Genomic DNA, 23,111 nt, shown 5'->3' with positions numbered 1-23,111 from the left:
AGGTATAAGATATTATCATTACCACCTGGACAATTCAACATCCAATCTATAACCACAATGACCTAATTACAAGAGTGAAGCTTCACCAACTGAGTTATATCCCCAACCCAAAGCCAAGTGGAGTACGTATAAAGAAGTTATATGTTTCTTTTATTCTTTTCTTTAGAAAAGCTAGGTCATCTTAGGCGTGAACCAAAGACCTTACTTATAGAGTAAATCATTGCAAATATAGTCCAACCAATTAGGAGAGAAATAATAGATTCCTTTTTTAGAGTGATTCATCCTTCTAGAATGTAACATATGACTCTCAGTTGTATTGCACTCTTCAAGTATGCTTGTCCCTCTTTTTTCCTAAACAATGAAAATCTTTTTTAATAACTTTGATGAGAAGAAAAAAGGTGTTAAAAGACCATCTAGGTCCCATCTTATAAACTCTAAGATTCCTTTTCAAACTTCCCATTTCTATCTAGGATTATGAGAATCTAATCCTTTTGTTTCAATAGGTTATTGCTTATAAGGGAGCATGCTATTATTGTCATATAAATCTTTTTATTGTTGATGTGAGGACTCTCTAGAAGGAGATAAATAACACAGTAAACATGACCAACCATAAGAGCATTGTGGTGGTTAATCAAACCATGCATGCCATATTTGATAAGTAGGCTCAGATACATAATTAGTAGAACTTCCATCCTTTCCTATAATTTGATGTTAGGCAATTTTATTCCCTACATGATATATTATAGGAAGAAAATCTCAATCTCCTTACACAACAACCTCTTGCTATTGATTTGTAATAGACATGAGGAATCGATAAAGTCATGCTAGCCTAACACTTAAAGAGATATGAGAATAGAAGATGGATAAAAAATAAGTTTTACTTATAATCATCTATAATCTAAATGGGTTGACAGGCTGCACTACAATCCTAAAAGAATAAAGATTATAGATTTTTAATAATTTTTTAGGAAAGATAACCAATGAACTAGAGAATACATTGCCAAATCCACTAACTAATATGGTGATGGTGTTGCCAACCCTTATGTAAAACTAAGGTTGTTTGATTCATCATTGATAAAACAACTTTCCATTGGTTTGTCACATTGCCTCTTAATTCAATCAATAATTTGGATGAGATGGAAACTCATTTCCATGAGCACTTCTACAACACAAAACCAAAGGTCACATTGGTCGATTTAGCTACAATAGTTTAGAATTTAAAGGAGTATATCGAAAGTTATGCCTTGTGGTTTAGGCCATTGAAAATCATGTGCACTATAACCATAACTAAGCAAAAGTTCATAAAGTTACTATTAGAAGGAATATAAAGAAAAAAAAAGGTTCATAAGAACCAAGTACTTAGATATCTACACCCTTATGAATGATGTTGATTGTTATGAGAAAATGCTAGTAAAATTGTAGAAAAGAAACTATTAAAAGAGATATACCCTGTTAGCTATTTTGATAATTTTGTGAGTGCATACTCATTACTAATTTAAAACTTGATGACGAGTTTGATAAAGTCTAATAATAACTTATATCACTCATAAAAATAAAACATAAGATATTACTTGAGATCACGATATTAAAAAGCCTAAGAAGCTATTAAACCTGATAACAAAGATATAAAGACTATTAAAGCAATTAAAGAAAACAAAGGGTATTATTTTGAAATGAAAAGAGCTAAAAAAACTCTTTGTCCAGTTGATACGTGGGATAAAAATTAAGCTATTTGGAAATCATATTATGTTAGAGATAATATAAATAATATATTGGATCCTCACCTAACAGTATCTTGGAAACTCACCTAACAGTTTAAGCTATTGGGTTGAGATGGTTCTTTGACATACTATCCCCACTACTAATAAGATTAAGGGGGGATATTGTAAATGACATGACTTTTAAAAACATGACACTAATAGTTGCATAGTCTTCAGTAACCAAATTTAGAAGGCTTTTGAATCTAGACACATCTATTTTTTTTTTACAAGAAGATTAAAAGAAATGATGATCCATTCCCCACTATCACTATAGCTGTAACTATTGAGGGTTGATCAACCATGACAAAGACTAGAGTTTGTTGAATTGTGGTAAATAAAAAGGGTGGTTTGGTAATTACAAGATAGGCCTCAAATGAGGTGTATAAATGCAATATGCCATATAATTCTCCAAAGGGTGAAGACTTGGGGTTAAAATCGAGTAGGTGATAACTTAGCAACAAGAGAAAATATTTAGGCCTAAAAAACTAGTTGATAATGACTTGCATAAACATTAGTCATAGTAGAAATTATCCAAACCTAGTGATGGGAGGATGGTGATCTTGTCAAAAACCACAAGCATCTTCTAGATTTTAAAAGGAGATGGAAACAAGGATAGGTGTCCAAGGCCTAGTTTAGGAGAATATAACGCCTAAATACCTCGATAAAAGAAAATGATACGTAGCTATATTTGAGATGAGTACGATGTGTGAAATGATGTTTTTTCTCAAACTTAAAATTAATCAAAGTGAAAATGGAATGTTTATCGACCAATCCAAGTATACTAAATAGATTCACAAAATGTTTGGATTTGAATCACTTTGAAAAAGTTCAACGCCAATGAGGACCACTACTAGCCTCGATAAGAATGAAAGTAATAAGGAGGTGGATGTCAAAAGGTATAAGGAATTATATTTAACTACTAGTCATCCCTATATCATATTTAGTATATGTTTATGTGTTATATTTCAAGCCAGTCCAAGATAGTCATACCTTAGTGTCATTTGTTTTTTTAAATATCTCAAAAAAACTTTTAAATTGGGTCTTAAGTACCCTTACATAAAAAAACATAAACCCCATAAGTTACTTAGACTTTAACTTTGTCAATTGTATTGTCAATTAAATGAGCACTGATAGTACATGTCAATTCTTATAAAATGCATTAGTATCATAGTCTATAAAAAGTAAAATGATGGCCACTTTCACTATGAAAAATAATATATTGTTGGGGGATCATGTTGCCCCTAGGTCTTATGGATGACACAAACATTGAAGTAGTTTGATTTCTAGTCAAACTATATTTAACTACTAGTCATCCGGATATCATATTTAATACATGTTTATCTGTTATATTTCAAGCCAGTCTAAGATAATCATACCTTAATGCCATTATTATTTTTAAATATCTTAAAAGAAATCTTAAATTGAGTCTTATATACCCTCGAATAAAAAACATGAACCTCATAACTTACCCAGACTTTAACTTCATCAGTTGCATTGTTGATTAAAAAAGCACTGGTGGTACATATTAGGGGTGATCATTTTCGGTTCGGTTCGGTTTTTATCAAAAAAAGTAACCAAACCGAATTTTTTTTTTGAAAAAAAACCGAAACCGAACCGAAACCGGGTCAAACCGACCGATTTCGGTTCGGTTCGGTTTTTTTAGGGCAAAAACCGGTTCAAACCGGTTTGGCTTGGTTTTCTCGGTTTTGGCTCGGTTTTTTCGGTTTGGCTCGGTTTTGGCTCGGTTTTTTTTCGGTTTTTTATCGGTTTCGGTTCGGTTCGGTTTTTTGTTTATAAAACCGAAACCGAACCGAACCGGCCGGTTTTTTCAAAAAATTAATCGGTTTAATCGGTTTTTTTTTTTCGGTTCGGTTTTTTCGGTTAATTTTTTTCCTGTTTTCTCGATTTAATCGGTTTTCCGGTTTTTTTGCTCGCCCCTAGTACATATCCAAGAGTAATGACAAATTGTTGTAGATTAAAAACTGTAAAGATAACATTAACTTCCAATTGACAAAACAAATTGTTCTCGTAAAGGCTAAACTAGCTTCATTATATATCTTCATCAACAAAGAAAAACAACTCAAAGAAAAAAACAACTTGGTAATTGATACTTATGATTGCTTGGATGAAGATGTAATAGAAGAAGGGAGTGACATCCTCCTAAATAATAGTGCAATAAAATAATTATGACATAAATATGTATAAAAAACAATTACCAATGTACTAGGATTCAAATCCATTACATCTTATCATTAAATAAACCACTCATTACTAACATAATTCTACCAATTTGATATAGGTTTCAATATATTCAAAAAAGAGAAGCTAACTTTAACATCTCAAAGTTTGGTAGGAATTACACTTCATCTCTATAGTTTGAAATATTATGCTTTACATCTTATAGTTTGAAACACATGTAACATTTTACATCATCTGATAGGTGTGCCAAAAATAGTCTAAAAGATATTTAATTATCTACAAGGTTGCCATTACTTTTTAGAAAATGACTAAAAAGACCTTGAAGCAATTGTTTTTTGAAAATGCAACTCAAATTGATCATTGCTTGATTAAAAAAAATAGTTGTAACTTATTTAACAATAATTACAACAATGCCATAATTTATATATTCAACAACCTTTCTCCCATTTTCTCTCATCAATACTAGCACACCCAATTTCATCAACAAATATAGCCTTTTTCCACACCTTTTACAGAACAATAAACATCACACTCTAATCAATTCCTGCCATTATCACCAATAAATTTTATCCATTCTCGACACATAATTCTAGCCATTGTCACCAATAAATTTTAGCCATTTCCTACACCTTTTTTCCAGTAACAACAAACATCACATTTCTCATTTCCCTCTCTATAAAATTCAAACTACTTCCCTTACTATTCTTAACCATAAAAATAATTGATCCATATATTTTCCACCTCCATTTACACCATTTAGAGTCAACAACCAACTCATCAACATCAAACATTTAAAAGCATGCACAAACTTTGGAGGATACACAATAAAAGCATGCACAATTGACTTATAAATTTTAAAAACAAGCAAATAACAAGCTTGCACACAATAAGCATCCACAAACATTTAAATTTGACATAGTATCCAAAATGATCCATAATTATTCCATCTATCATAAAACACTTAACAATATAAAGTATCAACAAATTTTAAATTTCAAAAAAGACATAGATAAGTCAATGTAGAGTTTTGAATAATAATGATAATTCATAATGCAAATTTAGATGAATTACTTGTGTTTGTGTTGTGGTTTGAGAAGAAGATGTGCCAGTACCACTACTTCCACCAGTGCCAGCTCTTCCACCTCTTGAACATTGTTACACGTATGCAACGATTATCCTCCTAGAGTGGGGTTATCATGAATGATATGGGTGAAAAGGACAAAAAATTCTTGTTCTTTATCAATATAGAGGGGAATGAGAGTGGCCACCTAGTATTTTGGTTACTAGGAACCCTAATGGTCTGCGAGAGTCTGGTAAGGGGAATAATAGTGCAAGGAGAAGATGTATTACCCCTAATGCACCCTATCTATGGTTAGTTGCTTTGTTGTTTGTTCTAAGTCGTGTTTCTATTCGTTAGTCTATCTAAGATTCGAGAAAAGTCTTCGTTAGTAAAGAAATCCTTATCTCATCAGGTTAAAACCTAGCCATTCTAAAAAACCCCAGAAAAGTCTATATAAAGTTTAAGAAAAGTTCTCATTAGTAAGGAGATTTTTGTCTTACCATGTTAAAAACTAAACGATCTAAAACCCAAGAAAAAAAGGTTTTTTTTATTTTATTTGAAATTTTGGTTAAATCCTAATGGATAATCATAAACTTGTTGTGATACCCATTGACCATTTGTTTTTTGTATTTTTAAAGTATGATGAAAATGTAATTTTTGTTTTTTATATGAAATATGCAAGGAAATTTTAGAATTTGATCGTATGCACACAAAATAAAACTTATTTTTTTTCATTTTTGAAATAAAGAAATTCTTAAATTTTTTTGGAATTTTTTGGAATTTTGGCGAAAAGTGGATATTTTTAATACCGGATTAATATTTTACAATATAAATCTACAGCCCCGATATTAGTTGAAATGATTGGAAAAATATGTGAGGGAACCACAAATAATTTTAAAATGATCTTTGAATTTTAGAATTTTTGGAAAATGTTTGGGGCCTATTTGGCAAAAAATTATTTTTCCTTTAAAAGCAGCTGTCAAAATAGGCCTAAGGATGTGTTTGCCAAATACGCCTTCAAGTAAAAGAAAAGATTTATCAAAATACTTGCCAAACAAATAAGACCTAACTTAATTGACCTGATGCCAAACCGATCGGTTTGACCTGAAATCATTGGTTTGACCGTGAACCAAACTTAAAACTTTGGTTTAACTCGAAAGTAAATCTAAAACAAAGTAAAATACCTAAAAAAACAAATTCAACTAAAAGAAAACATGAAAATGGTAAAATTCTTTGACAAAAAACAGATCAAAAAATAAAATAAAGAACACTATGAATGTTCTTTGTAAACCCAAAAAACATAACACTTATAATCGACCAAATATAGCAAAACCAAGGGCACATAAAGATTATAAATCATATAAGAGTCAATAATCTAGCACTTACTCATTTTGATTATCACTAAAACGTCATGATTTGGTCAGGGAAGGTTTCAGTTTGAAACTGAAACCCTAAAATTAAAATCATGAATAATATGTTATTGAGGTAAAAGAAGTCTAGATTACTGGCTAGATTTGTCATGCGAAGTAGTTAGTTCAAAGAAATGGACCAAAACTGGTTTAAATTATGTAAGCCATGACAAAGTTCTTCTCAAGAACATTTCCCATAAAAAATACAGAAATGCCCAGAAGACTCAAAATGGCAAATATGCAACCAGACAAAAAACAATGCATTAAGAGCCCAGAAAACATACTAAACTTAGCAAACAAAGTTTAATCATACTAAAAACAACTTACTTTAACCATTAAAACAACAAGAAATGTAAAGGCAAAACAACAAGCACAGTCTATGTTCTATAACAAGCCAAAAACATATTCTAACATTGTTTCATAGGTTGTTCTTCACATTCGTAACCATCAACAACATGCATTTGGCCCAAGCAAGCATAACAAAACACTAACAAAAATCTAAGAACAACAGAAACAAAACAACAACCAAACTTCAAAATATGCTATCATAAAGACTCTAATGACTATCCTGAACATCAAAGCATGTTAACAAACATCTCAAACTAGCATTTATCAATTCAGAAACAAAACTAAACATCCAAACTAAACCTTGAACAACACTTAAACACACATATTCATACTAAAGCATGACATGGTTAAACATAAAATGCAAACAACCATTGCATTTAAACTAACAAAAGGCTTTAAAAGAAGGTACAATGGACACTTAATGCAGAAGATAACAATGAAAACAAAATGGAAACGGAGGGAGGTGTTCTAATTAAGCTACACCCCCTTATCAAAGTTGAAAGCTTACCTTATCTAAAGGTGTTGCCTCCTTGGTACCTTTTCTTGGTAACAAAGGTGAGGATCGGTGGTTCAAAGGGTAATTTCTATTTTTTTTCCTTTTTTTCCCTGGCATGGCCTTTTGCATGAGTTTTTAAAGGGCCACTGGGATCCTTTCAGGGGCCCTTAGCTGAACCATTCCTTCCCTTTGATGTAGAAGAATCAATACAAGCCATTTATTGAGGTGGAAGGTCAAGCTTTGCAGTGTTTTAGAGCCAACAAAATAGGCACACTAGCAATCCTGACTTGTTAGGGCATTGGGTTTTAGCTTTTTGTAGCACCATCTTCAAGGCTATAAAATGGCTTTTATTTTTTTTCTAGGTAGGAGTACAACACGCAGGGTGTAAGGGGGTACGTTCATTGTTCTGTTCGAGGAAGAGATGAGGGTGATTTTGGCTTGGGAGGTGACAACAAAACCAACTTTCTCGAGGTCTTTAGGGAGGAAGAAGGTTTGTAGTAGCTAGACGACAAGTCATGTGGCTTTTTTTTTAATTTTTGAACTTATCAAAACGATATCGTTTTGAACCAAAACCAAATATTTTGGCCAAAACACACCGTTTCATTTAAATGAAACGGCGTCGTTTTAATAACCCTTGGTCAATTAGGGTTCTAAAACTGGGATTTGATCAAAAGTCAAATTAGTCTTTTATCTCTTGACTGCTTTTAATTTCACCCATAATTACCCTATAACTTTTAATTTCATACACATCAATATAATTTTAAATGATCTTTATAATATTAAAAAAATTCAAGCTATAAAAATACTTTTATTTTAAATTCAAAAGGTTCAAAGTTTTGAACTTTTAGATTCAGAATATTGGGAGTCTTAAAAGTTGACACTATCAATGTTGAAGATGACGCATGATAAGTGTGGTAAAAAGCTGAAAGTAGGAGGTGAAATCCTTTGGCAAACATAAACTAGACATCGGTGGTCGGCTGAGGTATGAAAACTAGGTTATTTTCAAAGCATCAATCTCTTAGAACGAGGATACTTAAGGAAATTCCCTCTTTTTTTTTTCCCGATAGTGAAAACTCTAATACATCCCCATATGTTTCAACATTATCTCTTTTATGATTTTTTTTTCAAAATTAGCATAATTAATTAAAAATATTGGCGGAATAACACAATTGAATTTTTTTGGATAAAATAGCAATGTTTATGTGTCGCAAGTGGGAAACATGACTTTTATAACCCGTCGCTATTTAAAATAACATCATTTTAAAAAATATTAAATGGGCATTAAAGAGGAGAGAAAACAAATAAATAAAAGATCTTGAAGACACACCAAAATTTTGATTATGACACTATTGTACCGTTAGAAAGATCTCGACGAGACGAATCTAACGATACCAAACAAGTTTATCAATGATTACCCGAGTGAGTTACACTTGCTGTCAAAAACAAATAGGCCACCCTCCATCTTTGAACGGCAAGTGTGGCCAACTTAGATCACTATTGATTACTCTCATTGAGATCTTTTTTATGCTATTAGTGGTGTTATAATTAGAGTTTCGATATATCTTTCTCTTTTCTATTTAATATTTTTTTAAAAAAATCATTATTCCGAGTTGCAACAAGCTATAAAAGTTGCATTTCTAGTTATTTTGCCAATATTTTTTTTAAATGTGCTAAAAATAAAAAAATAGCCATCTTTTACATGGAAAATCACAGTGGAGATTCCGCTGGCAATCGTCAGTGAATTCTAAAAATTCCCTAGTGGTCAACTTACTGAGATAATTTTACAAGCCCAACAACAAGCCCATGCTTTACTTTTTTGCTTAAGGGTGTTCTGACAATGATACTGAATGCCTTCTGCTTCTTGAAGGGGTAGATTTTGTCTCCTCTGCAGTGGCAGAACCCGATGTATCGGAACTGCTAATCTCACCATTTCGCTCTTTGTTTGACCACAGCTTCGAAAAGATCTTTGACATGACTAAACCTTTCAGTTTACCAGCTGCAACTTTTTCAGCATCATTTTTGGCGCCATCATTCAAATTTCTATCGCTGCCACTGCCCCCTAGCCTTAGAGCAGCAAGTTCTCCTTTCAAAGCCTTGACATCTTCAGCTGTTGGCACAGCATCCCAGTCCTCTTCTGTATTGGTTGTCGATCTTGAGCTCCCATGAGACCCACCCGGGAGTAAGGCCCTAATAGACCCAGGTAGTTCTTGAGTGCTGTTGTCTACAGATAATGTTGCTTGCCTAATCTGCTCAAAGAAGAGAACCTGTACAACAACTCGCAAGGGTAACCGCTCATTTTGCACAGCATGCATGCACGCGTCTGCTGACAACTTCCTGCAATCCATCAACCTACAAATTCTCTTTCTCTCACTCTTGCTGATCCCAGGGTGTTCCTGCACCACAGCACCAACAATAACAATCAGTCTTTGCACTTATAAACCAACATTAAAAATCCAGAGATCATGTGTAAGTGGTGATCTCGCATCTACCTAGGCATTCACACACACATAATGACATAACTGCTTATGTGCATATCTCAACATATATATATTGAAGTGAGGAAATGATCAATAAGTGATGCTTATATAAAAAATGAAATTTTAGGAACTTACCTTAATATACATATCGACGGCACGGTACAATCCATCATGTGATGATCTTCCAAAGCTTGATACCGTGTTAGCAAGATTGACAAACTTTGAGAGAGATAAATTGGGATCTCGGGCAATTTCGGCAAGATAACCCTCGACCAGCTTTGCCACGAGCACTTTGGAAGCATCTGATGCAAACCTTGGGCTTCTATTCTCCTGGAAGTAACTGTCTACAAGAAGAGCATTCTTAGCATTCTGTTCATGAGCCACAAACTTCTCTACTAGGACTTGCACAATATCAACATCATACATTGTTGTTTCCCTTGTTGAAGATTGAATCAAAAGATCAGCCACTGTAACCTCATCGAGCTGTTGACTTATTCTTCTCATCAATTCATTCCTTTCCGTTTCTTCACATTCTAACAATATTGCTGCTCTTAACAACCTAAGCATGAAACCACAGGGAACACTGCCTTTCTCTGTGGGCAGCAGCCGGACAATGGTCTCAGCTAATGACCTGTATTTTGTAATATCGCCACTCTGCACAATTCCCTTGCTAAAACCTGGCAGTCTTCTCAAGGCATATGCAATCAGGGCTTCTCCAATTAAATCACTGGAGACTCTTCCTTTTGTTTTTATTGTTGTAATTACCCTTTTGTACAAATCGATTTGAAGTTCACAAAGATCTTCTACCCACCAATCTTTAGGAACTACTTGGGGTCTTCTTACACCATTCCACAGAGGATCTTTCCCGTTCTCAGATGGGAGCTTTTTCCTGTTATAGGTGTATGTCCACTCCACCTTGGTAGTATCCATGCAAGCCTTTGAAGCTATGGAATCAAGACAATGGCTAACCAAATTTAATTCTTCGGCCCATGGAAGAAGAGATTTTGTGGTTTGAAGGATGATAATAGAATCTTTCCAGCTGCGAAAGATGCTGGAATTTAGGAAGATATCAATCTTGTAGACAAGGTTTCCTTTCTCAACACTTTCATACATCTCAAGGTACTCTGCTGCACACCGAGCTGCAACCACATTGTATGCATTGAGAGTGACAGTCATACCATAACAGAACTTTGCACATATCTCAAAAGCAGCAGGTCCACCAGGAATCTCCTGGATGAGAATTTCATCACCATCATCACTTGTGCTCGCAACCAGCTTCTGCAGATGTTCACTCTTGGATAGCAGTGGAAACTAGAGAAACATGAAAGGAAATCCCATAAACCCTGGCAGTCAGTACCAGAACAATCTACCTAGCAAGATCTATGATTTTGAAATTGAATCATTATCATTAACTCGTTTTTTCATAGTTCAATGTACAACTATTATTCCTTAAAATCGTCCAATAATTCATACCTTGTGCAGAGAGAATTTCACACCCCCAATATCAATCACTATGTCCGTTGCCAACTCAGTTGCAACATACCTGAAAAACAGAGGTTTCTCTCATCATGTTGCAAACAAATTTGTATAACTCATATAGAACAATGCTAGAGCTAGTGATGAAACAGAGAAACATGGATATAAACGTCTTCTTAGTTTTAAATATGAAAAAGCAAGAACGAGCTTTTGCAGAAAGGGAATGGATTAATTCTGGATTTCAGGTTGAGTTCAAATGGAATATTAGAGAAACCTCTTGTAAAAAAGATATTTAAGTGTTATATCATTTGAGTAAAGAAATAAACTACTGTTAACACAATAACTTGAGCACTGTTTTGAAGAGGGCTTTAATATTTGATAAATCATGCCTTCTCAACTTTTGTTGGAATAGCAGACACTGTATTTTATTGCAGTACAGGGAGAATCTAGTGTCTTAAGAGCTGAAGGGACACAACAGAGAGAGTGGAACCCACGACAGAAGGATTTTGGCTCATACAAGAACAACTTATTTGCCAAATAGCACCTAACATTCAAAGAAGAATGGGCACCACACCATTACCAAAACATGCTTTCTTGATAGTAAAATGTGAAAAACGTTATGGAAAACAATACTTCAAGTCAGCTTAGTTGAAACTATTGCATTTCAATGAATAAGACGCCCTTAGTACCGGCACAGATGTTATCTAAGTAGTATTTTATGGAAGTCTTTTCCTACTCGGCTCGATTTGTTATGTTCAATGAGAAACCGATGCATGCATGCTCTCACTTAAAAGGTTTAGTCTTTTTGTTTTTGTGGCGCAGTATGTATTTTATCCCAATTTTATCCTACTCTTTCTTGAAAACTTGCTTAATTAAAAACTAGAACTTATAATTTTTTTAAAACGCAATTGGAGAAGCTATTGCAATGTCAAACTCGCACTTAGAACATGTTTAACATTGAAGTAATAGTTGCTTTTCAAAGTTGAAAGTCTAAAGACCTCGTATATCTTCAGAAGCATATCACTAGAAACAGACAACCTTTATCTAAAACCATAGTTGACAGCACCAGATTGAAATGATCTCTCCATCAACTTAGAAGCCAAGTTTGTTCCACATCAGTTGATATTGACAAGACTTATTTTTAAAATGTCCTCGAAATACATAATAACTAAGCGTCCACCAAGAAAATTTTAAAAGCAGTGAAACAAGTACTCTTCCATAGAATCAATACCCTTCAAATATGAAAAAGAAACTGAACTGGGAAAGAGCAACTGAACTTGGAAAAATTAAAATCCTGATAACAGAGCTAAGATAGAAGTTAATTGCTCAAAAAACAACATAATTTTTTTTTAATGGTCTTCAGCGGAGGTAAATTGATTAAACCTAATGTAAATTAGCATCTAGTTTAAAGTGGGTTATCAAGACTTACCTGATGTTGTCCCCATCGGCCTGAAACGAATCAGGCTTGGATCCAAGCTTCATAAATTTCATATTTGCCTAATAAAGATAAGTCCCTCAGTTTCACCTTCAAAAATTCAAATTCCCAAACTCCACGAAATCCAAAACTTTGCAAGCTAAAATCGCCAGGAAGACTAAGAAAAAAAATAAAATGTTTTGACGAGCTTCGTAGTATGAACGGATCTTGCCCACAGAACGAGGTCGAGGAGGGAAAGAGAGTAAATGGGGATAGTGTGGTTTTGTAACAAAGTGAAATGGTTGCTAACGAAAATGGTAACAGAGTCCAAGGACACCGGGCAGAGAAGGTTAATCAAGGAGACATGGCCTCTAAACTCTCTCAAACATGATAAATAAAAGAAGAGACACTCCCACTTGCTCAAAATTGACACCACCGTCCTAAGTCTTATTTCATTAATTTATAATCTCTCTCTCTCTCTCTGCTTGCTTTTTTTTTTTTTATGTATACACACACACACACACACACCCACCTAGTATATAATCAATAGATCACCCACAGAAACACTAGAAAAAGAGACACCTTTCAATTTCGGGACCCAAACCCAAAAATCCACATTCTTCTACAAATCTGAATCCCCTACCGTCACCTTTCAATTTAAGCTACACAACACCTGCAACGAGAAGACAGCATATCTTGGTATTAGTTCAGGGAGCCACCAAAACAGTGGACAAAAAGCATCAATTTTGAGGGGAATTGGATTATACAAGAGAGAGCATCACTACCAACAAAGTTGTTTCAAAGTGGAGGTGAATACGTAAGAGTTTTCAGAATCAAGTCAAGAAAGTGACACAGAATCTGTGTTCATAATTTAACACCAAAATAAATAAATACCAATCAAACCTCATGAATTACCACAACAAGTCATAAATTCAGCTTCAAGAATTTGAAAACTTCCCAACACAAGGACCATATCTCATAATTTAAATATAAACAAAAACTGTTTCAATTACAGTAGAATTTTGATGGGAACCAGCTTCAATTAATGCTCATAAAAGGATAAACAAACAGGAAAACGTAAAAAGGAAGAAGCAAACCAAGAAATTTGTAAGAACTTAATATAAAAAATAACAAACAGCAATACTTGATTGAGAAGATCATCAACACAAAAAAGCAGAATCAAAGCATGAGAGTACGTCATATTTTCGACACTTTTACATATTGGGAAATGTCTCTCTAGAGACCAATCTCCCAATAAAAAACTGTCACAAGCATACATGCACCTTCCGTGTTTCTTATTTATTAGCTTGTGGTCGAGGACCAAAAACAAGAATCAAAATATCAAATATAAGCTTGGTAAAAACAAGTGCTTAAACACACAACAGTCAGTGCATGAGAGAGACTGAAAGAAAAGAAAAGGAAAGGAAGAAACCCCACATACCACAAAATGCACCCAACAAAACCCAAAAAACCTTCCATAAAAAAGATGAGCTGTTCCTCATGTTTGACAGCAACCTCTGCGTGCTTTGCCCACACACTCACATAAAAAGCCAAATCCCAGAATGTTCCCTCTCTCTTACTCGCTTTGAATAAGCACCACCGCCCCCGCCATCTTTCTTTTCATGTATCTTTTCACTACTCCTATCCTATGTCTTGAAACCTACCTAAGCTAAGCACCCAAATAAAAACAACTCATAATTAAAAAGACTTTCTTTCACTTTAAAAGCAAAACAACTTCATTTCTTCGATTTTTTCGAGTGATGCATACATGCACAAACTTTATGGATGGAAATAAAAGTAAACGACTATGATGATTCTAATTTAATACAGTGGATTTTGTCTTAAAAAATAAAAACCTCTGGTACATGGAGTTTATAAGTGAGTTATGCCCTTCATTTTAAAACATATCAAATTAATACCATCATAGTCCTCTATTCAAGAGTTTTGGAAGTCAAAAGAACATAATTTTTATGCTGGTTTAAGGAAATGCATGCAGTGAAAACTAAAAACAACAACCAAAATATAAAATACAAATATTTGATAAGAGATGGGAGATTCACGTGTAAACTTTAAAATTCATAATTTTATTATTTTTTAAAATAATATTAATTAAGTATATCTTTTTAGAAGATTCACAAAACTTTAATTAGATTAAAAATCATGTATCAACTAGAAAATAAAATAAAAATATAAAAAATTAACTATAAAATCCAAAACAACATATAAAATCTAAATAAAATAAAGAAAGTGACAAAATTAGCCCAAACTAGGGTTCTACGGCGAGATTTTGATAATTGAAGATTCAACGTCCGCATGGCGCTATAGGTGCTATTATAAGGAAAAAAGTCTATGAAAATTCTTGTAAAAATTTGAGTATGATCTAACGGTCAGATAAAAAATTATAGTTTTTTTTGTCATTATTTTGATATGGAGCAACCATACCTCTTATTATGTCTAGACTTATCTCATTAGTACATAAATATATCTACTACACCATTCACATAATCTGTTTGTAAAGATCATTGTCTAGTTGTGACAGATCAACACCCGACTACTTAAAATCACTTGTTATCAAGGTTGTCAATTCCGTTTCGGTAAGTGTTTTGTTTTTTTCAATTGAAATGGAATATTTTGATTTTGGAGCGTTTCGGCGTGCCGTTTCGAGGTTGTACTGTTCATGTGTGTGTGTACACACACACACATATAATTCAACAAACGTAATTCAAATTCAAGATAAATTAATTATAAATTAATACAAACACAATGTCAAACAAATATAATTACAAAATTTAAAATATTCCTAAATAGTCAAGATTAAATAGAACTTTAACTTAAAATAATTCAACTTAAACAAAATACCAAAATATTATGAAAGTAAAATGTTTTAACACAAAAGAAACATAAATCAAACATCATCTTCATCATTAAAATAGAAATAAGGATCTTGATCTTGTGGTGATATGTAGGGAAAGTCACCAATTAAACATTTCAATAGTTGATTATTTCCACCAAGCTCATTCTTGTTATCAAAACATATCTCTTCATCCTCTAAAGTTAAAGTAGACAAAGGTGCTTCAATAGTCTCCCAACTTATATATTCTCCATCAAAAAGGCTAGATTCTTCACAAATCCATTCATTCAATAGGTCAATGTTATCTAGGCTAATAGGATCTAAAACATCCATTGTTTTGCTCAAATTCCTACAAAGTATAAACATGAAAAAAACAACATGAATATAAACCATATATATATTAGTGATAAATCTAATTTTAAAAAATTAATACCATTGTTAATGAAAATAGTAATAATCATTTTCAATATTATTATTAGTATATTGTTATTGAAAATAGTAATGAAAAAGAGTTTTTTATAGTTTATACTTGGGTGGTTTAATTAATCAAATTGAACCGGGTTCAATTTGATTCAAAGGCTTTTCAAGCGTGGAACGGAACATGTGAAATGAAACTGGAACATTCCGACCGAAATTTATCTGAAAAATATGGAATGGACCGAGATTTGAAATGAGATGAAAATTATTCTGTTTTGTTTTGTTTTTAATTGGTATGAAATGTTTCGGCCATTCCAGATGAAACGGAACGGAATTGACAACCTTGCTTGTTATATCAAGCTGGGCTACATCAAGAGTGTTTGTTTATGTGGTTCAATTTGTTTTTTAAAGTATTTTCCAAACTGTTTTTTACATGAAAAAACATTAAATTAATTATTTTTATGTGTTTTTTTTATGGTTTTCATGTGTTGATGTTAAAAAAATATATAAAAAACATTATTTTAATATATTTTTAATTGAAAAACACTTTTAAAAAGCATCATGCACCGCATTACCAAACACACACCAAATCTGTTATATGACTAGTCTCTCAAGAATATTGTCTCACATTCAAACTTATAGTCTTATGATAATTTTTGTCACACCATTTAAGGAGAGAAGTTATTAAATATACAAACAAGACTTTCTAAGTGTAAGAAATACAAGAAACACAAACCCAAAGTCATGATGGGTCATAAATGTAACATCCCCATATCCGGGATAAAACAACAATATCATGTTCACTGATAAACAGAGTGTATATATATATGGTGTTCATATTAAAATTTACCGAAATTTTCACCAAAATTTCGGCAGTCTCCCCTATATCGGGAGGTTTCAAGTTATCAACATACAACCTGTTTACACTTCTAATATCTCGCATCTCCTAACTCAATTCAACCCAATCATCCTGTGTCTCAATCCCACAAAATATCATTATTCATATCAATCACAATATTTATGATACACATTGAACAACAATTATCATTATGGATGGATAAAAGATATAAACATACATACATGGAACATGATTATATGAACTACAAAATTAAATTCATCTAATCAAGTCGAAACATTAATTATAAAAATTAAGTTATACAAACGTTTTCATATTTACAAAACATAAGGTCATCCCCCCTATACTACATAACAAAAGGTGAATAAAAGCTAAAATCTACTCCTGCCTCACATGCGATGGACCTGAAACAAAATACATATTATTGAAACATGAATATCGTAATAAGTACAGTAATACCAATATACCTGATTCTAATTCCCCCATCCTTCTACTCGAAATCTTACCGAAAGTTAGGAGATGAGCATGTCCAGATTCATCACCCCCTTTCATTCACACATAACATCCACAAACTACATTTTCTAGGTAAATTATCATGGTTTCATGCCCCCAATCATATACCACACATGAATTAACTTAATTTTAACAACTAATACTTTTTCCTCAATTCAACTCTAAAAACCCTAATCTATAATTCAACATCAAGACATCAATTCATAATCAAATTTGAAATGAATTATAAGATCATGTTTAGAACACCTTACCCGGTAAGAAGTAAGGTTTCGATCTTCAACCAATTGAAGATTTTTGACCCCCTCCTTTCTTTTTCTCTAATGACAGTTGACTCTCCCTTTTCTCTTCTTGTTTAAATTTTCTTGTTAATCCCTTGCCCACAAGTGTTTATTCCATCTATAAACCCTTAATCTTGGATGAGTTCTTAAAATTTTGGTGTTTCTCTCTTGATTTTGCAAGAATGGATACAAAAACTCCCTCTTTTCTTTCCTTTTGGTTGCTGCAGGTTTTTGGTGAGGAGAGGAGTATTTATACTCTATAATTTCTTTTATTTGTACTTAGACCCCATTTTCTTTAAGTGTATTATTTTTGCCCCCACATCTTTTTCTTCTTATAATCAAACTATACCTCTTTTCATTTCTTATAACTCCAACCCAGAACTTTTAGTTTAGCTTATTTTCCTCAATTTAATCTAATCCTCAACATTTTCGGGTTAATTTATAATGTCTCAAAATATTTCACTCGAAAATTTATATCCCAAAAATTTCTGAATTGCCATTTTTTTTATTTGACCCTATGCATGAATTTCTTCACTTTATTTCCATTTAGTTAGTTTGCAATTTATGCAACCTTATTTTCCCGGGATTTACAATGAAACTCACCTAATCATCCTAAGGCTTAAATTAGCTCACATTCGCTCACGTTCGGGCTTATCGTATAGCCTAATGCTTTATTGGAACTAAGATAGTCAATTTAAGCCTCGAAATCCTTGAAAACTCAACTACTCCACAAAAACTACCACTAAGTTAGACTTGGGGTGTCGATAATCCTTAATAAGACAATACCCCTAGACAAGAAACACATTTAGATCTCATGCAGGCCTAACCCTGGATCGGCCAGGCAAGCCCTGAAGCCAATTGCTACCCCTAAATACATTACCTCTTAGGTTAACTTTGGTCTACTTGCTATCAATTATGGAGGCAGAACATACACATTAAATAATGGCACATCTTTTAGTCATTTGTTCTTTAGAGAGTGATTATCTTATCATCATCAACAATATACATATCACAGGACTTAAAATGAAGACATCTTTTATAAAGAATGTTTGTCACTTTTTTATCTTTATCTTCTAATAGTCCAAAATTATAATTTATAAGCATATCAATTATCATCCATTTGTGTTACTCAGATACAAAGTTATATAAGCAACCTTGAATTCCAAGATAAATAATCTTGTTCTAATCAATAATCATCTTCTATATAATCATATTCGCAACAAACCTCCCTTTTCTTTTAAGTTTTACATTCACACAACACAAAGTTAAAACTATTTTTAATCACGCTTAAATATAATCTTTTAAGCCTAATAAAAATTTATTTTACAGATGTTTTAGTAGCTCAAACCTAACATCTTATACCATTTAATTCTAACCTTTAGTTTTAAAAGAAATTAATGATTTGTGAAGTTTTATGCAACTTGATATTAAGTAAACTAAATTAAAGAATAAAGAGGTCATTTATGAAGTTTTATGCAACTCGATATTAAGTAAACTAAAGTAAAGAATAAAAAGGCCCTCGCCATAGCTTTGCTCTCGATTACCTCATTTCTTGTCTCTCTAGTCTTTTATAGCTAACTAAAATTAATGAGGTAAATACATGTTAATCTGACAAGCACAAGTTTGATGTTTTCTTTATCAAATACAAAATAACTTTTAAAGGAATTAAGCAACTCTCTTTTCTTGGAATTTTAAATAAAAAAATAATGAGAATAATGAAAAGAAAAGAAAAGCTAGAAACAACCTATGTTTACCAAAAAATTACGCATACTTCAATAGTAATGGCATCCATCTCATTTTCTTAATGGAATCCATCTCATTTTCTGAATTCTTTCCCATTTTTTTCAAGATAATTTTTAAAAGGTAGATGGAAAAGTTGTCTTTTATTTTCTTGTGAAATGTTAGGTTTCTTCTTCTTCCTTTTTGAATTTAACCATATTCTATTCTATTGTATAAATATTCTTAACACTTTATATATTGATTTTTGGGATAATTACAAAAAACCTCCTATAAATTGATTGTCTTTTCACTTTCCCGCTGTACTTTGAGAAATTACACTTTATATCCTAAGTCAAATAATTTTTTTTAAAAAAAGATAAAAAAAAAACTGCCCTTGTATATAATTACACTTTATTCACTCTCGACCTCGCTCCATTAGAAAATCCAACATTCAAAGTTTCCAAATATTTTTTAAACGAATCTCGTGATCACATGGTCACGTAATCGACATGCAAGATTGACATAATCCTGGAAAGCCAAAAATCAAGTTTCATAAGAAATGTGACATAAAGATTACCTGAATCAAAGCACCAACACTGTAATGAATCCTCACCCAACGATTAGCCAATCATGAATGAAAAGTATAAGGAAGAACACTATAAAGTCATTTATACTTTGATAAGTTTGATTATTTTTTGTCCCAACAAAGAAAAAAGTGTTACATCATGCAAAACACAAGTTTATTAAAAACACTATGACTCAAAAGCAAAAACCTAAGTACAAGCTAAATAAACCTATTTATACTAGGTAGAAACGTCTTAAACAATTCTGAAAAAATAATAAAAGAGTTCTAAATAAAAAAGAAAAAAGAATCCTAAATCAACCAATTTTTACATAGTAACTTCTAAACCTTATCACAAGGCCTCATGATATTTGATTGATCTGAGATTTTAACCCAATATAAAAAAAGACCTCTGAAAATTTATTGTAAAAGTTCAGCTCGATTCAACGGTCGGATAAATAATTATGTTTGTTAGCGTAAAACATATAAAACAAATCGGTCTAAAATCAACTTTTAACTCTCCTAAATAAGCATGGAAAACATTGTAATAGCTTTAACCCTTTAGTTTCTTTGTAGAATATGGAAACTCCCAAAATATTATGCCATTAAATACCATTAACCTTCTTTTTTTTTTTTATGTAGTTAGGATAAATAAGAAATCCATGTAGGAAAATAATTTTAGAACATTAAAGGAATCATTACCACACTTGGAAACTATTTTGCTACCTATTAAGGATCCTTGTAAAACTATAAAAAGTTCTAAAATTATCTGCTTAATATCCTTGCATTATTAGAAAAAAAAATCATTTTCAAAATTCCTCTTCATAGTTATTCCAATCCCTCTCTCAACTAATCAACCATGTTAAATACCTTCTCCACTATACCACCTTCTCTCTCCACTACCATACTCTTCCCAGGTTGATTTGATACAAAAAGGCAAGCATTCCAATTTGTAAGGTAAAACTGATGATGTTGAAAAATTAGTGGATGAGATAAGGGAGGATAAGTTGCTTGCAATATTCATTAGGTGTCTACTTTGAGACATGTTGATGGCAAAGATTATGGGTTGTTTTTTGGGTCGATTTATGCTTTGTTTAGAGAGGAAGAGGGCTGTGATTTCTAGGTAAATTTTGGATTAAAAGAGACTGCAATTTTTGGTGATTTCTGGATTATTTTGTGTTGTTTCAAGCTAGATTTTTAGGTTTTTTCAATTGGCAGAGTTTGGCATAATTTGTGGTTTTTTTTAAGAGAGGTTGTGATTGTAGTGGGTTGTTGTGGTTTTAGGCTAAAATAATGGCAGGTGTTCGGTGGTTGAAGGAGAGGAAAGATCGAGTGATGTAGGCTTCTACTAGTTGAGATCCCATTATTAATATGGTAATGGAAAAGAAAAGGAGGACCACAATTGTAATAAAAGGGGGTAGTTGATAGTTTTTTTTAAAAAATTCAGTGGCAAAATTATAATATTTAATATAATGACTCCTTAGTCATTAAAATGAATATAATAATAAACATGTAAGTATTCAAACATTTTTTTAACTTTTTTTTACACGTGAAGTTGAAGATTTATACAATTATTTAATATATAAACACGAGGATGTAAAATGTAATTTTTCAAAGTACAACGGGAAAGTGAAAAAAAATTTATAGTTTTTTTTTTGTAATTATCCCTTGCTTTTTTAATGCTCTTAAGTCTTGTCTTTAAATTTTATTTTCACATTTTGTCTCTAATTGTTTTTATTCCATAACAAACACAATCCTAGTATTATGTGTTGGGAAAAGACATCAATATAACAAAATTCACAATCCATAAGTCCCGGTTATTTTCTCTTTTTGTGCAATTAAAAATAGGGTAAACCAATCAACAAATTGAACAAGTAATCACAAAAAATCAAGACCAAGATTTTTACATGAAAAACCCTAATGTAGGGAAAAACCATGGGATTGTAGTTCACCTAAAAACTTTTATTATCAATAATAATAATGATGAATACATAATTGTTCTTCCTTAGGTAAAACTAAATGCCATAACATAAATAGTTAAGAACAACATATTCTTAGAATATATCAACATTAAAGAGAAATAGTTGAAACGAATCTCACAAAACTGACAGTCACACTTTTGTAAAGAACAAACTAACTTAGACACCTCCAATCTTCAATCCAACCATATAGAATGAAGCGTTATATGTTCTAAACCTGCTATCAAACCCTCAGCTCAATCCAACAGTGAATCAAATGCCTATCAAATATTACACAAAGACTATTCAAACTACCCTCTTCTCTCTTTTTCTCTTTGTATGTCATCCACCACTTTAAAAATAAACTAAAATTAGCTTTTTATACCTAGTCATCTATATGACCTAAAAGACTTTAAGCCTTTTCCCTTTTTCTCTTAGTTTATATGGGTTATGGCAAAAAAAAGAACCAAACCTAACAATTCTCCCCCTTTAGACTCAATTGGGCTTTCCTTCTATAAAATTTAAACTTCTCTCTCGTTAAGGTATGGTCATCATATCTAATACATTATCATCAATATGTTTTTTTTCAACAACAAAAGACTTCATCTCTATAGCATCACAAATTCATTGGTATTTAACCTTTATGGGCTTTGATCGATAATGAAAAGTTGGATGCATACTAAGATGGATTGCACTCTGACTGTTACAGTGCAACACAAAATTTTATTGCCCTAGGCCAAGTTCATGTAAGAACTTCTTCATCCAAAACAATTATTTTCCCTATTCAGTAAGAGAAATGTATTTAGCTTTTATAGAGGATAATGCAACACACTTTTGCAATCTTGATTTCCATGAAACTGCTCTATCTATAAAGGTCATTAATTACACAGATGTGAACTTTCTATAATCAACATCATCAGCCATTTATGCATTTATTTATCCATCCAACATAGGTTCACTACTTTCAAAACATAAACTAAAACTAGAAATACCTTGGACATACTTAAGTATCTATTTCATTGTTAATTAGTATTCTTTATCAAGATTGGAGAGGAACTGACTAACCATACCAACAACATGAGTTATATCTGACCTTGTGCAAACCATGACATACATCAATCTACCAATTGCGAATGAATAAGGTACCTTTTCATCTCATTCTTTTCTTCATCACTTGAAAAATATTGTTTATAACTTATCTTAAAGTAGTTTGCAAATAGAGAACAAATAGGTTTGGACCTATTCATGTTGAATATCTCAAGTACCTTTTAAACATATCTCTCTTAAGATAGCCTAAGTTCCTCATTTTTCCTATCAT

The 23,111-nt window shown here is 32.2% G+C and overlaps 1 protein-coding gene across 7 annotated transcripts; it reads right to left on the bottom strand.

Moving 5' to 3' along the window:
• Positions 1 to 8,882: 8,882 nt before the first annotated feature.
• On the bottom strand, positions 8,883 to 14,209 carry LOC7489767 (BTB/POZ domain-containing protein NPY4). Of its 7 annotated transcripts, XM_024602241.2 has the most exons (6): positions 13,784 to 14,015; positions 13,199 to 13,312; positions 12,655 to 13,120; positions 11,223 to 11,292; positions 9,885 to 11,060; positions 8,883 to 9,665 (listed from the first exon to the last, which is right to left on the bottom strand). In XM_024602241.2, the coding sequence occupies exons 3-6, from the start codon at positions 12,714 to 12,716 to the stop codon at positions 9,093 to 9,095; spliced, it is 1,881 nt and encodes a 626-aa protein (XP_024458009.1). In that variant the 5' UTR covers positions 12,717 to 13,120; positions 13,199 to 13,312; positions 13,784 to 14,015; the 3' UTR covers positions 8,883 to 9,092. The 7 variants fall into 7 exon arrangements, with proteins under 7 accessions (XP_024458009.1, XP_024458010.1, XP_052309313.1 ...); XM_024602242.2 differs by lacking the exon at positions 13,784 to 14,015 and adding an exon at positions 14,081 to 14,209 and having other exon boundaries at positions 12,655 to 13,312; XM_052453353.1 differs by lacking the exon at positions 13,784 to 14,015 and adding an exon at positions 14,077 to 14,205 and having other exon boundaries at positions 12,655 to 13,312.
• Positions 14,210 to 23,111: the final 8,902 nt, after the last annotated feature.

Source organism: Populus trichocarpa, chromosome 5 (genome assembly GCF_000002775.5).
Source record: "Populus trichocarpa isolate Nisqually-1 chromosome 5, P.trichocarpa_v4.1, whole genome shotgun sequence".
Lineage (NCBI taxonomy): Eukaryota > Viridiplantae > Streptophyta > Magnoliopsida > Malpighiales > Salicaceae > Populus > Populus trichocarpa.
This window is presented reverse-complemented; position numbering and strand designations above follow the sequence as displayed.